General features: G+C 39.9%; 2 protein-coding genes across 4 annotated transcripts in view; one reads left to right on the top strand and one right to left on the bottom strand.

The window, feature by feature from the left end:
• The window catches only part of LOC131675546 (ran-binding protein 10), a 710,588-nt gene that overhangs the window by 490,880 nt on the left and 204,965 nt on the right, over positions 1-14,743 (top strand). The gene's annotated exons all lie outside the window — the stretch shown is intronic.
• On the bottom strand, positions 10,613-11,125 carry LOC131675555 (uncharacterized). The gene has a single exon (XM_058954573.1). The coding sequence runs from the start codon at positions 11,123-11,125 to the stop codon at positions 10,613-10,615; it is 513 nt and encodes a 170-aa protein (XP_058810556.1).

Here is a 14,743-nt window from a genome sequence, read left to right as displayed (position 1 = left end):
CTCCATGAGCCTTACCGTCGGGATGGTTTGTATTGTATAATGTGTATTGTGGTATTTTCAAAAAATTTTTATTTGTGAAGTGTGTTTCTGATATTAACATGATATCTATATTATTTTCTATCAGAAAAGGTTTTATTTCTATGTTTCTTTGCGCTAAACCGTTAGCATTCCAAATAGCTATTTTTATTTTTGTGTTCATTGTGTCTTATTTATGAGCGTGGTAAGTAGATTTAGCATCGTGTCCATCTTGTTTATCAATTGATACATCAGTTGTGTCATCATGTTTACGAGTTGATTCTCATTGTTATTGTTTACTATTGATTGAGATGTCTGAGTTTGTTTTGATTCTTCTTGTGCTGTATTTAAATTTCCAGCTGCGGCCTGCGCATATGAAACGTTTAACCTGACAATATTTTCTGTGCTTGCTATTTGTTTTGGTATTAGAGCTGGAAATAATTTTTGTTGAAGTAATTTTCTTGTACTGCAGCCTTTATAACTAGCTACATGGTTTCCTCCACAGTTTGCACATTTAACTTCTTTTATTTTTTGCTGAATGGGACATTTCGTTGAGAGATGATTGTTTGCGCATTTAACGCAAACTGGTGTTTATGGCAATAGTTTTTTGTGTGGCCATATTCTTGACATCTCATACATTGTGGAATATCTCTTTTTTTAAATGGTTCTTCAAAGTAGATTATCTGGTTCATTAGTTTATTAATTTTATATATTTCTTTGTTGTTTTCATTCATTTGTATTTCTATGAAAAAGATTGGTAAAGGTTGTTTCGTTATTTTATGTTTAATATTAAAAATTCTTATTACTTTGTGATTCTAGGTTTTAATCTCCTGTTTTAAGTCTGTTATATTGACCGAAGCATGCATGTTTTTGAGTACTGCTTTAAACGGTTTGTTTTCTTTTTTTTGGCAAGTGTAGAAATTAGTTTGTTTTTTTTCTAGCTCGGCTATTTTGTGTTAGTGAATAGCTCAGGATTGTTGATCTGAATTTTAATTTCGTTATTATTCAGAACTTTTAGTGTGTATTGATTTTTCGCGACATTGTTAAGAAGGTCATTTAACGGACTAATATTTAAGACTCCACTTACGAATATGGGCGGTGATTTTGGCGGTTTGACGGCTGTCGGTGTTTCTGGCTCATTATTTTTGTTGCTTTTGTCGTTGATTTTCAGCACTTTAAATCTTTTACTTATTTTAACAGTTCTGTTATTCGGGTTTCCCAGCCAATAATCTTTGATGCTAGTTTGCCTCTTCTTGTTTATTTTGTTTTCCTCCGGACTGTCTCTGGTTCTTTTATTTTTTACTGTATTCCATTGAATTTCTTGTTGGTTTTTTTCACTATTTTCAGCAATGATGGCTGCTTTTAGTTTTGGAAAATTTATAAATTTATTTTGTGTTTCCTTTCTGAATTCAATTTGATTTCGAAGAGCGCCTCGATGTACGTGCGCTCAGTACGAGCTCTCAAACGAAAGTGAAGGTCGGTGAATAAGGCGACGAAAACAGATGCATATCCGATGCCGAGCATTGACTCAGTTCTCGATCGACTGCGTGGGGCGCGTTATATTTCTAAAATCGACTTGAAGAATACGTACTTGCAAGTACCGCTAAGCGAGGAGAGCAAGAGATATACGGCATTCGCGGTCCCGGGATTAGGGTTATTCGAATGTAATTATATGATTTTCGGATTAGTAGATGCTCCGGCGATGTTCATGCGACTGATGGATACGCTTTTCGGACCGGAATTTGAGCCATATGTTTTCAAATATTTAGACGACGTAATTGTAGTAACCGAAACTTTTGATGAGCATTTGACTTGGCTTGAGCGAGCTCTACAGAAGCTGGTAAATGCGGGACTCGAAGTAAACGTGACGAAGTGTGAATTCGGGTGCTCCGAGGTGACGTTCTTGGGATACCGATTGGATAGTCAAGGGTTGCGACCTGATCCGGACCGGATTAAGCCGGTGATTGACTTCCCGCAACCCCGAAATGTTAAGCAGTTGCGACGTTTTCTAGGTATGTGCGGATGGTATGCGCGATTTATTGAGCATGAGAGCGAGATGAAAGTACCGCTCATGAAGCTTACGCGCAAGAGTGAACGTTGGCACTTGCGGCAGGAGCAAGCTGAAGCTTTCGAAAAACTAAAGAAAGCACTGACGGAGGCTCCGGTTTTGGCGAGACCCGATTTTGCGAAAACTTTCTTTATTCATTGCGACGCATCGTCGTATGCGTTAGGTGCGTGTCTAATTCAGAAGGACGAGGATGGGTTTGTACATCCTATATGCTAAGCGAGTAGAAAGTTGAATGTGCACGAGCGCAATTATACCGTCTCGGAGTTGGAATGCGCGGCTGTGATAATGGGGATTAAAAAGTTCCGCCCTTATATTGAGGGAGTGCATTTCGTGGTAGTCACGGATCATACCGCACTTACTTGGCTACGCAATAAGAAGGAACCTACGGGTCGGTTGGCGCTGTGGGTTCTAGAACTCCAACAGTACGATTTTGAAATCGTGTACAGGAACGGTCGCCTGCATCATACGCCGGATGCGTTATCGCGCGCGTATGAGGACGGCGAGGAAGTAGCAGCTGTCGCGACGATCATGGACCCTGAATACTTGCAGCGCATGAAGGACGTCTTGCGAGACCGGATAAATTTCGGAATTGGCGAGTGGAGGACGGAATGCTGTATAGATTCTCGTCTGATAGGTTACTTGATCCGATTACAAACCGTGAGCAGTGTTGGCGCTTGGTGGTACCGTTAGAACACCGAGCTCGAGTGATGCGAGACGCACACTGCGAGCCCTCGGTAGGACATTTCGGAAGGGATAAGACCTACGATAGAGTCGCGAGGGAGTATTCATGGCCTAGAATGTACTATGATATCACGGAATTCGTGCAATCGTGCGAGAAATGCCAACGGTATAAAATAGAACAACAATTTCCGATGGGCCTCATGAGCAAGCGGGTAGTTGAGCAACCGTGGTTGGTGATAGCGGCAGACGTGATTGAACTTCCGAGGAGTAAGAATAGGTTCAGATACTTAGTCGTGTTTCAGAACTTGTTCACGAAATACGTGGAGTTTAAACTTCTTGTGTCAGCTACGAGGAAAGCTCTCGCGCAGACTCTTGAAGAGCTTATTTTGTATCGATGAGAGATACCGGGGTATATTGTCACGGATAATGGTAAGAATTTCTGTAGGAATGAGTTTCGAGCGACGCTAGACGAGTACAAGATTGAGCACGTACTTTGTCCGCCGTACCATCAGCAGGCGAATTTCGCCGAGCGAGCGATTAAGACGCTGAAGCTGATGGTAGCGATGTTCGTCGATCAGGATCACAGGAATTGGGATAAGTATTTGCATGAATTCAGACAGGCGCTGAATACGACGATGCAGGCGAGCACAAAAGTCTCGCCGGCGTTCTTGAATTTTGGCCGCGAACCGCAGCAGGTTAAAAGTCTGCGTCTTCAGGTAGAAACGTGAACGCCGATCACCCGCTCGTCGATCGAGGATTGGAGCGAGCGTATGGCGAGACTCGATGCGTTACGCGATCTTGTGATTAAACATATTAAAGAAGCACAAAACCGTCAGAAGAAACATTATGATAGAAAACGACGAGAGGTAGAGTTTTCGGTCGGCAATCTAGTCTTGAGGCGAGCACACACTCTGTCAAGCGCGAGTGCGGGGAAAAACGCAAAACTTGATCCGCGATATACCGGTCCGTATAAGATTTTATGAGTGGTTTCTCCGGGAATTTATATGTTGACCACGAATAACAACAAACAGGTACCAACGGCTCATGTATCTGAGCTCAAAAGATACGTGCTTCCTCAAGGTACGAGGAAAGGTAACAGCCGAGAGTGATTTGTTTGTTGTGTGATGTTTGTGTGAGTGTGATGTTTGTATTGTTTATTTTATTTCTTTTATTTCTCGGACGAGTTAGGAGGAGACAGAACCGTGATTATCTGGTCAACGGACTGGATGTCAGATGAGGTAGCAAGGCTAATACATGCATGGTTTATTACAGGAGAGGTAGTTATGCTGGAGGAAACGCCAGGCTTCTCTGGCGAGTACGCCGAGATGCCAGGAGTGGTGGAGGAAGGCCAGTAGGGGCAATCGGCGTTAGAGCTGCCTATCGTGCCGCGGGGTGCGTGTGACCTTGGTGATGCGGGCGCGGCTACGGGGCAGAACCAAGGCGAGAACGCTGGTTCTGTTCCCGAGGGGGGCGCCGAAGGCGAAGTAATCGCGGACAGGGTCTTGGAGGTAGCGGTAGCGGGTAGCGAGACCATTTGAGAGGCGCACGGAACGAGGTACGCTTCGTGTTGCTACTCTTCCACCTGGTCAGAGAGCGGTGGTTGCCGCTGCTGCTGCGGCCGCTGAAGCGAGGGCAAGGGTCGCCGAATGGCCGCACGATTTGCCGGTGGGCGCAGTAAAACCGTCACCGAGACGAGGATTCGAGAATCAGGTGGCGATGGCTGAGCCTACTGGGAGTTGGCTGCCGGTGGAGGTACAACCATCCACTTCGTGGGCAAGCTTGTCGGACGAATGGGACAACAGCACGGCTGTCTCACCGTTGTTGATAGCTGAGCTTCGTCGGGGTGTGCGGACTCCGGAGCGAAGGCAGGAATTGATTCGGAGGTTTGGCCCGATCGTGAATGAATTGATTAGGCCGGAGGATCTGCTGCCGGAGCGTCCTTTGCGCTTTAGCGCACCGGATCCATCATCTGCATCGGAGCGTACGCGACCTCGTAGGTTGCCGCCGGTAAGTGCGACGTGGCGCGCGAGCACGGATGGTGTCCCACCGGAATACCTAAGGGAACTTTGAGAAGAGGAAGACGCGGCTAGATATGGAACGTCGAGAAGACGCCCTAAGAACCGGAAAATGCCGAACTTCAATGACTACGAGCCGTCGTTTGCATGTGCTGCTCTGATAGTACAGGACATTAGAATGGTTCAGGTCGAACCTGGGGAGGTGCGAGAGGAGCAGCAGCGAGAAACGCAGCGTGCTCTGCCTGCCACAGAGCCACCGATCATGGCGAGTTCGCTAGATTCGGTACTTGCGATGCAGGTAGCACCGATAGCTATGGATGTTGAGGCGGAAAACGTGGATATGCGGGTGGCTGTTTTGTCTGAGGCTGATGAATCGGAATCGATGCGACAGTTAGGTGAAAGCGGGGCTGATGTGACGTTATCGCATCAAGCTGCTGATAGACCAGCTAAACCGTATAACATAGGTAGTGGAAAGGATAGATATCGCGTGTTCCCCGATGGGACACGCATACCAGCACCAAGAGCGGGGGTGAAAGTTCGTCGCTGTAGGGAAAACCAACGGGCGAGGGCTACGGAGGCCGAGGTAGCGAGATCGCAGCCACAGCCTCAAATCGCAGACCAGAGTCAGCTCGAGGTAATGCATTCGCAACGACAAATTGTAGCGGGGGAAGGTGTGAGCCGTGATCCGGTAGCAGCAATATTGTTAGAGTTAGCACGTTTAACGCCAGAACAACGGGAAGAAATGACCAGGATCCAACGCCAAGCGTGTGAGCTCGCTGCCAGGGCGATTGGCAGGGGCGCAGCTCCAGATAAGGCATGAGAAGGCTGAGGTACCAAATCTATTCACTTTAAAAGGGTTTTATGTTGCTTTGTTTTATTTTATTTTATTTTCTATTTTGTTTTGTGTATGGTATGTTTATTTCTGTTTGTTTATTTATTTTTATTTTTATTGATTTTGAAGGTTTTGGCGAGCTGAATTATTGAAGTATTATGATTTTGATTTTGTACTATAGTTTTAAGTCGTTTTCTCGCTGGTCCTGTGTTCGAGCGAGGAGGGTTGCGTTGGGTAACCCACGGGTGCCTGCGGCTTCCGCGGCTTGGCGGGGGACTGTGACAGGGTTATAGCGATGTTCGCTAGCCCTGTGTGCGGCACTCTCCTTGCGTGAACGCAGCGACCAAGTGTACGCTATATAGCGACTACATACTTGTGTGTACTACTATTTGATTCCGCAGCATAGCTTCATAGTTTATATAAATTACCATTAATAAAAAATGGCCCTATAATTTGATTACCTAGTATTCCAGCCCAGACATTTAATTTTTGTGGATATTGTGATTTAGTTTTTCTTGCCTAATAAGGATTTTCAGATGCCCAGTATCTACAATTATGCCTATTCAAATTTGCGTCATGTTGAAATGTAGCTTCATCTCAAAATACTATATTAGATAAAAAGTTTGGGTTTTGAAATATGCGAGCCGTCATATCATCACAAAATTCAACGCGATGATCGAAATCATTTTCGTGGAGGCTATGTATCAGTGTTACTTTGAGTGGATGAAAATTCGCTTTCAGTAGTACGTTATGAACAGATGATTTATTTATTTTGTGCTTTTGAGCGGCTCTACGAATGGAAGTATGTACATAGGTAGTGAATGTTAACAAAACATCTAATGATTTCTCTTGACCACTGACTGACCTTGGTCTGCCTGATCTAGGTAGATCACTAATAGTCCCGGTATTTTTAAACCTTCTAACATTTTTTTGAATTTGTGACAGGGTTATAGCGATGATCGCTAGCCCTGTGTGAGGCACTCTCCTCGCGTGAACGCAGCGACCAAGTGTACGCTATATAGCGACTACGTACTTGTGTCGTTGCAGGATCTAGAGAGAGGAGCGCGACGATCGGCGAGGTGTCGCCGTGAGTGCGAGTGAGAGCGAGAAGAGCGAGAGAGAGAGAGAGAGAGAGAGCGATTTTGACTGATTTTTGACGGCGAGAGAAGTGGGAGCGCGGCGGTGTGAGGCTTAGAAATTAAGAGAGAGGAAGGGCAATTAGGCGGGAGCTCTCAAGTAATTAGGGCCATCTAGAGAGAAGACTGGACGAGACGATATTTCGGCCGGAAAGGAACGACTGTCAGCGGTGCAACTGCCACGATTGCCAGAGAGCAAGTCGTTCGAAGGAGAGCGAGTACACGCAGCGACCATTCGCCGTCTACGAGGTAAAGGCCGTGCTGCGGCCCTTCCTGCAGCAACCTCAATCGTCGCTAGGGCGCCAGTCCCTGCGGTTCTACGTTTTCGCCGGCGTCGCCTCTCTGTCGACGGACCGTCGGCATCCGATGGGTCCGAAGCCAATTTATCTCTCTCGCGCCAGCTCTCGCTCGATTACGGACATCAGCGTATTTTGATTTTATCGCGCACGCTGAGCGATCTCGCTCGCGTGATCCCGCGAACTCTGGTCGTGGAAAGGTTGAACGAGTGCGCTCGCCGCGGCGAAGTTAATCTTGTAGCGATATTTGTGAAAAGGCGTCAATAAATGAGATCGCCATATGTAGTATAATTGAATTAAAGTGTCCGATTCTTTGTATCAACCTTCCCCAACCAGAGCGAACTTCGGCTTGTGAAAGTCAGCGTCGGCTTTCTTTACCGAGAAAGAACCCAGAAAAATTAGCAGAGACCGACACAAGGCGCACGGAGGCTGACCACTCTTGCAAATTGTTGAAAATGAAATTAGAGGTATATCAGCTCTAAATGCTGCATTGGAAAGATCACTCACAGCCCTATAAAATAAACAGACGGTTGAAACTATCGCGATAAATGCACTAAAGGTGATTCCGAAATCTGACTTTGAAGAGGGCTTTAATAAGTAGAAACATCGATATAAGTATATTATACAATCAAATGGAGACTACTTTGAAGGATGCCATCCCCGGATGACGAAGATTAAAGATTAAGCGCCGATTAATCGAGGTAGGTCGGATACTTTTGAGACAGATCTTGTATATTAGAAATTTTACTAAAAAAATAAGAAACAACCGCATTTTTAATGCTGAATCAGGAGGAAGTGAAAAAAAGCTATTTATTGAACGTTCTAATTAAGTATCTAGTGTAACATATTTACGTATGTTATTTTGAAAGTTCTAACACGTTTACATATAGATGAAGAGGTGCCGGTATAGTGATACAACTTCAATCAAACTTTTGGCTGTTTTAGAATACTTTTAAATATATTATTTTTATATAGTTTGGTCAGAAATCGTTACAAATTTTCGAAAAAATGGTAGAACAGTATTCACCATGTCTAAATTACAATTACAATACATAAATACATACAATTACAATACACAATACATTACCACAAATACATAAGATAAGAATATCATGAACAAAGTAATTATATGAGATGAAATATTCATGACATCTAAGAATGCATTTGAAACAATAGACCGACTTTTGAAAAACATGAGTAATGTCAAAAAACCATTTAGCGGTAAAATTGGAATTGTATCTAACGATTTTCGACAAATATTACCATATGTAAAACATGAAAATCATATTAATATATGAAAACTCAGTAAAATTCAGTAATTTGTGGGAAAACTTTGCTAATATAACACTTACCGATAATCTGATTTTCTGATATCGATGATACATTAACCCTTTGAAGCACAGTGTCCATCCTGATGGACACATTGATTTATTGCTTCTTTTGCCATTTTAGAACAACATTATGGATTTCAACAGGGACTTTTGCATTCTTTCAGTTCATTAATAGTTCAAAAACATAATTTTTCAGTTGAAATCAATATATTGGGTTATTTTTTTAAATTTTTAAATGAACAAAGAAGAAAAAAATTGAATTTTTGGGGAGAAATTCATTATTGACGCGAATAATGAGTGTATCCTTTTCAAATTTGTTATACAAAGGTTTTTGGGGTCGCTGAATAATAATTTGACATCAAATTTCAAAAATTGTGTATCCAAGATGGCGGATCTAAAATGGCGGGCAAGAAGATTTCCTATATTGATACCAATACTCTAAAATTCTTATCTAACGGGTTTTAGGGGTCGCAGATAACGATTCTGATATCAGGTTTCCGAAATAATGCTTTCAAAATGGCGGATATGTATATTTTTATATTGGCTTGAATATTCTCAAACTCATATCTAAAGTGCCTCAATCTCAGTGATAATCAATATCATACTAGTTTTCTGAAATTCTGCAGCCAAGATGGCCAAAGGATATGATTGATGTACGTGCTTATTCGCATTACTTGAAAGTATAATATCTCAGAATAGTGGATACTTCTTTCACTCATTCTCGGCATTACCCGGAGCTTACAACGAGGACGTGATGAGTTCAAGCTCCATTTACGTTTTTTTTTGTATATTTCATATTTTTTATTTTTTTTGTATTTTTTATATTTTATTTTTTTTTTTATTTTTTATATTTTATATTATTTTTTATTTTTTATATATTATTTTCTGCATTTTTTATGTTTCATTTTCAGGGTTTTTATTTCCTCTTTTCCTCCATTCTTCCTGTAGAAGGATCCCCTTTGCATTATCAATAAATTTGTACTGTAATATTGTTACTGAGTATTCTTTGAAATTAGACATAAAAACATGTTCTTCATACAACCAGAGCAACAAAACTCATTACTGTCTATATGTGATGTTTTTGAAAACAATTTCTTTCCGGTAAAAGACACAGAGGAACATTACAAGTACTACAAATCCATCTCGTCTTCTGTGGCTTATCTCTTGTAGAACAGTGGTTACATCTTTTATATGTATCTGAGACTTGTGGCATGTGAGCAGCATTAGAAAGTCTCTTTTCATCAGGTACTTTGATTTTTGCATGGCTTGGAGTATTTGGTGCCGTTCTTTTCCTACCTTTTGGAGTTGGGATCTTATGTACCACCAATTGTTCTACCAATCTCATTCGGAATTTTTTCAATGACAAAAGTGGTTTGATTTGTTTTTCCTTGTACAAAATGAATCCGTTACATATGCAGAGATCAATGAAGTGCCAAAAAATTCTAAACCACCATTTTTTGGACTTACGTTCAATCTGGTAAGTAGATATTGCACGATCCGCATAGTCGACATATCCCATGTGTGTGTTATAGTCTGAACACAAGACAGGACTGTTGACAGGAGTTAGAGTACTATCTTTTTGCCTCCGATTCATAACAGTTACTTCGGTAGGGTCGTGAAAATTGGATAAAAAGTATACTGGTTTTTTATCCATCCACTTTATCCATGTGAGTCCTGATGTCGAGGTCTTGTATTCGTACTCTTCAATAACCATTTTTTATCAGACTTATCACTTTTGGGGAGATTCGCGCGATTAGATCGTACTGTGCCACATGCAAGGATGTTATCCTGTTTTAGAGATATTAGAAGCTCTACTCCTGTGAAAAAATTATCAAAATACACCTGGTGATTATGACCAACAAGGTCACGTGTAAGATCACGAACCACACGTGCTCCTAATTGTTTTTCAGGATTATCTGTTTTACCTGTGTAGATCTGAAATTGACAAACAAATCCCGATTCATCTGCTCGGGTCCAAACTTTGTAACCACGTTTAGTTGGCTTGGCTGGCATATATTGTTTCATGCTACTTCTCCCCTTGAACTTGATCATTGATTCATCAATAGCTTGGTGATGGCTTGGTTTCCAGCATTCTCTGAATGTTTCAGAAAGAGTGTCGAGAAGAGGTCTTAGTTTATACAATTTATCGTATTCTGGATCTCCTTTTGCTGGTTCTTTTGAATTATCATTGATATGCAAATGAGACAAAAAAAATCCAAAGCGATTCACAGTCATCAGTTAAGAAATATATGAATCATGGAATTGAGGGCTATTAGACCAATAATCCCGATACGAAGGTAACTTCTTGTAACCCATATGGATATTGATCGCTATGAAAATTTTCAACTCATCTTTGGTGATAAGATCTCCTTTTGACTTCTTTTGAGAAATAAACAAATTTGTTTGCTCTACAATAACATCTAATAGAGACTCAGGGAACAAACAAAGAAATATATCCTTTGGACAAGACGCGGAGTCAGGGATGATGGGCCCGTAACTCCTACTGAAAGGTAAATCAGTCTTTGGAATACTCGTCGATCTCCAAATTTCACTTTTATTTGAATCTGTAGTGGTTGTTTCGTCGGCAATTTCTTCTTCGTGTGCCTCATCTTCGAGAAGATTGTTGATTGCAGGGGCAACATGATCTACTCTGCGATCCAATACCTCATCTTCATCATTAGAATCGCACAACCCATCAACAGACTCTGAATCACTAGGAATTTCATTCACAATTCGCCTTCTTCTCCCCATAGTTACAAAATAAATCTCTTCTAAATTTGTTGATTTAAAAAATATGAAAATTGAAGAGTACTACGTAAAAATTGATTCCTAATTGTCGGGAAAAAATGCCCGCAAAACAAGAATATTATGAACACAAATATACAAAACGCCTATTTGCTCTTCAACTAATATAGTGAATCCACTCCGGTCTTTTAGTCAATGAGTGTCAACAAATATATGGATGACTCCAGAAGCAAAGAGCCGATCTTTATTTATTTTTCGTAGGTCGGGGGTTGAGGGCCTTTTGGCGATTTGTATGAGCACCAAACACTTTGTATTGAATGTACTCTCCATGGGTCTGAGGGCCATATATATATATATATATTTTTTTTTTGAGAGATTCATTCACCTAATCAGAAAATAAAATACTAGAATATTTGAAACAGAATACTAAATTATATTATCAGATTTGTTATCAGCACGACCGAAAACCCTTAGAAATTACATTTCATGAAAATGAAGTCCCTAAAAATGAAATTTGATATCCGAATTTTTGGATCCGCCATTTTGGATATATTATTTCGGAAATCTGATATCAGATTCGTTATCAGCGAGCCCTAAAAGCCTTTACATTGAATTTTGAAGTATTCAGGCCAATATAGCAAAAAATCTATGTCCGTCATTCTGAATCCGCCATCTTAGATGCGAAATTCAAACAATCTAATGTCAGATTCATGATCAGCGACCTCAAAAACCCCTATATATAAATTTTCATCTAAATATCCTGGAGAGAAAAATATATGCTTCAAAGGGTTAAAAAATGGCTTTTAGACGTGATGAAATAACTCTGAGCTCAGATTCAGATTCGGCACGTTCAAATCCGCTGGAAACATATTATCTGATTTCTAGATTTTTCCTATTTTAAAATTTTGTCTGCCTGTGTTCGACTAATCAGCATACCAATACAAAAATAAAATTAATTTTATTGATTTAACTAGTGACTTTAGTGATTACAGAATAATAGCTGACTGGAATTTTTTCGCGAGCTGTCACGGTAAAAGTGCTTGCGGTGAAGCCGAAAAAAGAGTGAAAAGACCTATTGGAAATATTAGCATAATATCTTTTCTATTCATACCTTCATTTTGTTAAGTAATGAAGATAAATCAAGATTTAAATGTAAAAAACCTTCTAGTCTGCAGAATATAAAATCAGGATAATTTATAAGTAATTAAAAATAAATGAATATGATTATTCATATTTATTATTATTATGTTATTAATTTTAATTTATATTATACAGGGTGTCTCAGACCACCCGTCCACCCCCCAAAGTTGATAACACAATTATATACAGGGTGGTGAAAAAGTATGGAAACACCTGAAAATCTCAGAGGGTTGGTCATAAAAATAAAATTCTTAAGGTCAGGTCCTATATAACTTTCAACGAGGAATCCAGTGATGACCTTGAATTTGACCTTGGACCTTATCTTCAAGGTCATTTCAAGGTCAACCTCATTTTTTCAAATGAGAACCCCTATTTTTGATGCCGGAATCAAAATGAGCGGGAAATTTTACGTCCGGATACGTGGTTAGGTATGAGGTTAAAGTAACCTCTGGAGGTCAAATAGAGGTCAATGTCGGAAAAAGTATGGAAACCCCTGAAAATCTGAGCGTTAGTCGTAAAAATAAAATTGTTAACGTCAGGTCTTATGTAACTTTCAACGATGAATCCAGTGATGATCTTGAATTTGACCTGGGACCTCACCTTAAAGGTCATTTCAAGGTCAAATTTCTTTTGTTAAATGGGAACCCACACTTTTGACATCGGCAATTGAAAGAGAGTCAAATTTTACGTTAAAATATGCCTTGAGGTCCAAGGTCGACGTGACCTCTGGAGGTCAAATAAAGATTAACAGTATATTTATATCGAAACTCCAAAAATGTGTCTATTTTGATTATTAAACAAGAAAACTAATTTCTCAATCCAGAATCCTTCTTTTAGCGCTATCCAGGAACAACGACGTGGACGTAGAAGGATTCTGTTCCCTTTGGGGGGCTTTTTTAGAGTAAGTTCCGCTTGCCTTTCACTTGGGGTGCTTTGTTGAATAGGTTTTAGTATCACTGATCTCGATCACGCTACCCTGAATCTGAATCGGGATACACGGCTACACGGAAACACGGCGATTTCCAAAATTACTGAATAAGTTGGCTAAAATAAGAAAATAATTTAGAAAATCAGATATGTAGTTTGTAATAATTTGCAAAAACGATTCATTTACGAAAATTTGCTAAAATGATTCATTTGCATAAATTTGGTAAAACGTTTCATTTGCAAAAAATTTCTAAATCGTAGCCTTTCAAACAAATAGCGAAAACGAAGTTGGATCCCGCAAAAATTCGTTTCTATTTTCATTAACATTCATTTACCATTCAAACCGTTACATTAAAAAAGTATTGCTAAGTTTAAATTAGATAAGAAAAAATTATTTTCGTTACGCCCGCTTCTACAAGAAAGAAAGAAAAGAAAGAAAGCCAACGTATCCACATTTTCAAATGAAAATCCGACGTGTCCGCTTTTACAAATAAAAACTCAACTTGTCCGATTATTCCGCCAAACTGACGAAATGTATCTTTAACAAAATAGCTGTCTCATTAAAAGTCGAAAATTCAATATTATGTGTGGCTTTTTCATGTCCGCGTAGTTACATAAATGATATTGTTAAAAAAAGGTTTTCTTTAGATAGAAAATAAATTTATGAATGAATGAATTTTTATTTCAATTCGCTTGACGAATACATTTTTGGTATTACTGCATAAATAACACTCTGTAGTTGCAAGAGATAAAATTTGACAAAATCACCAAATATTTTTGTTGTAAATTAGTTTTGTACGAAGAAGTCATTTTGAAACCAAAATGTTTCGATTGTCCGAAAGAGAACGGATATCACTTTTGATGATGAGAGGTTGGGGTGATATGCATAGGTCATATACACAGGTAACTAATCTGTTTAATGCAACATTTCGAAACGATGGTACTCCTATATCAAGAGGAACTGTTTCAAAAACGATAAGACGTTTTGATGACACGGGATCTGTTCGAAATCGTCCTGTTGCTGGTAGACCATCGACAGCAACAAACGAAGAAAAATCTTTACATGTTTTACAGTCTTTTGTAGAAAATCCTCATGAGACTCTTCGATCTGCAGCTTTACAACACGACATCCATCACACATCTGTTCTTCAAATTTTGAACAGAAACAAATTGCATCCCTTCAAAATTAAACTCGTGCAAGAATTAAATGAAGATGATCCTGATCGTCGCACTGAATTTTGTGAGACGATGATGGAAATGATAACTGACAATCCACAATTTTTAGGAAATATTGTCTTTTCAGATGAAGCAACGTTTCAGTTAAACGGTAATGTCAATCGACATAACTTTCGATATTGGTCTGATACAAATCCTCACTGGATGGACGCAACTCACACTCAATATCCTCAAAAACTAAATGTGTGGGCAGGAATTGTAGACGACACAATAATAGGTCCCTTTTTTATCGAAGAAAATTTAAATGCACAAAATTATGAACAGCTATTGCGAAACCAAATTGTTCCAGCAATACAAGCTGTAGCGTCGCGACACTACCAT

Source organism: Phymastichus coffea, unplaced genomic scaffold, assembly GCF_024137745.1.
Source record: "Phymastichus coffea isolate CEN01 unplaced genomic scaffold, Cenicafe_Pcof_1.1 PCOF00025, whole genome shotgun sequence".
Taxonomy (NCBI): domain Eukaryota; kingdom Metazoa; phylum Arthropoda; class Insecta; order Hymenoptera; family Eulophidae; genus Phymastichus; species Phymastichus coffea.
Note: the sequence above shows the minus strand (reverse complement) of the source record. Positions and strands in the feature narration are given on the sequence as shown.

Bases quoted from the DNA above. Each gene is read 5' to 3' on its own strand.
- LOC131675555 (XM_058954573.1), bottom strand. From the start codon at position 11,125: ATGGGGAGAAGAAGGCGAATTGTGAATGAAATTCCTAGTGATTCAGAG.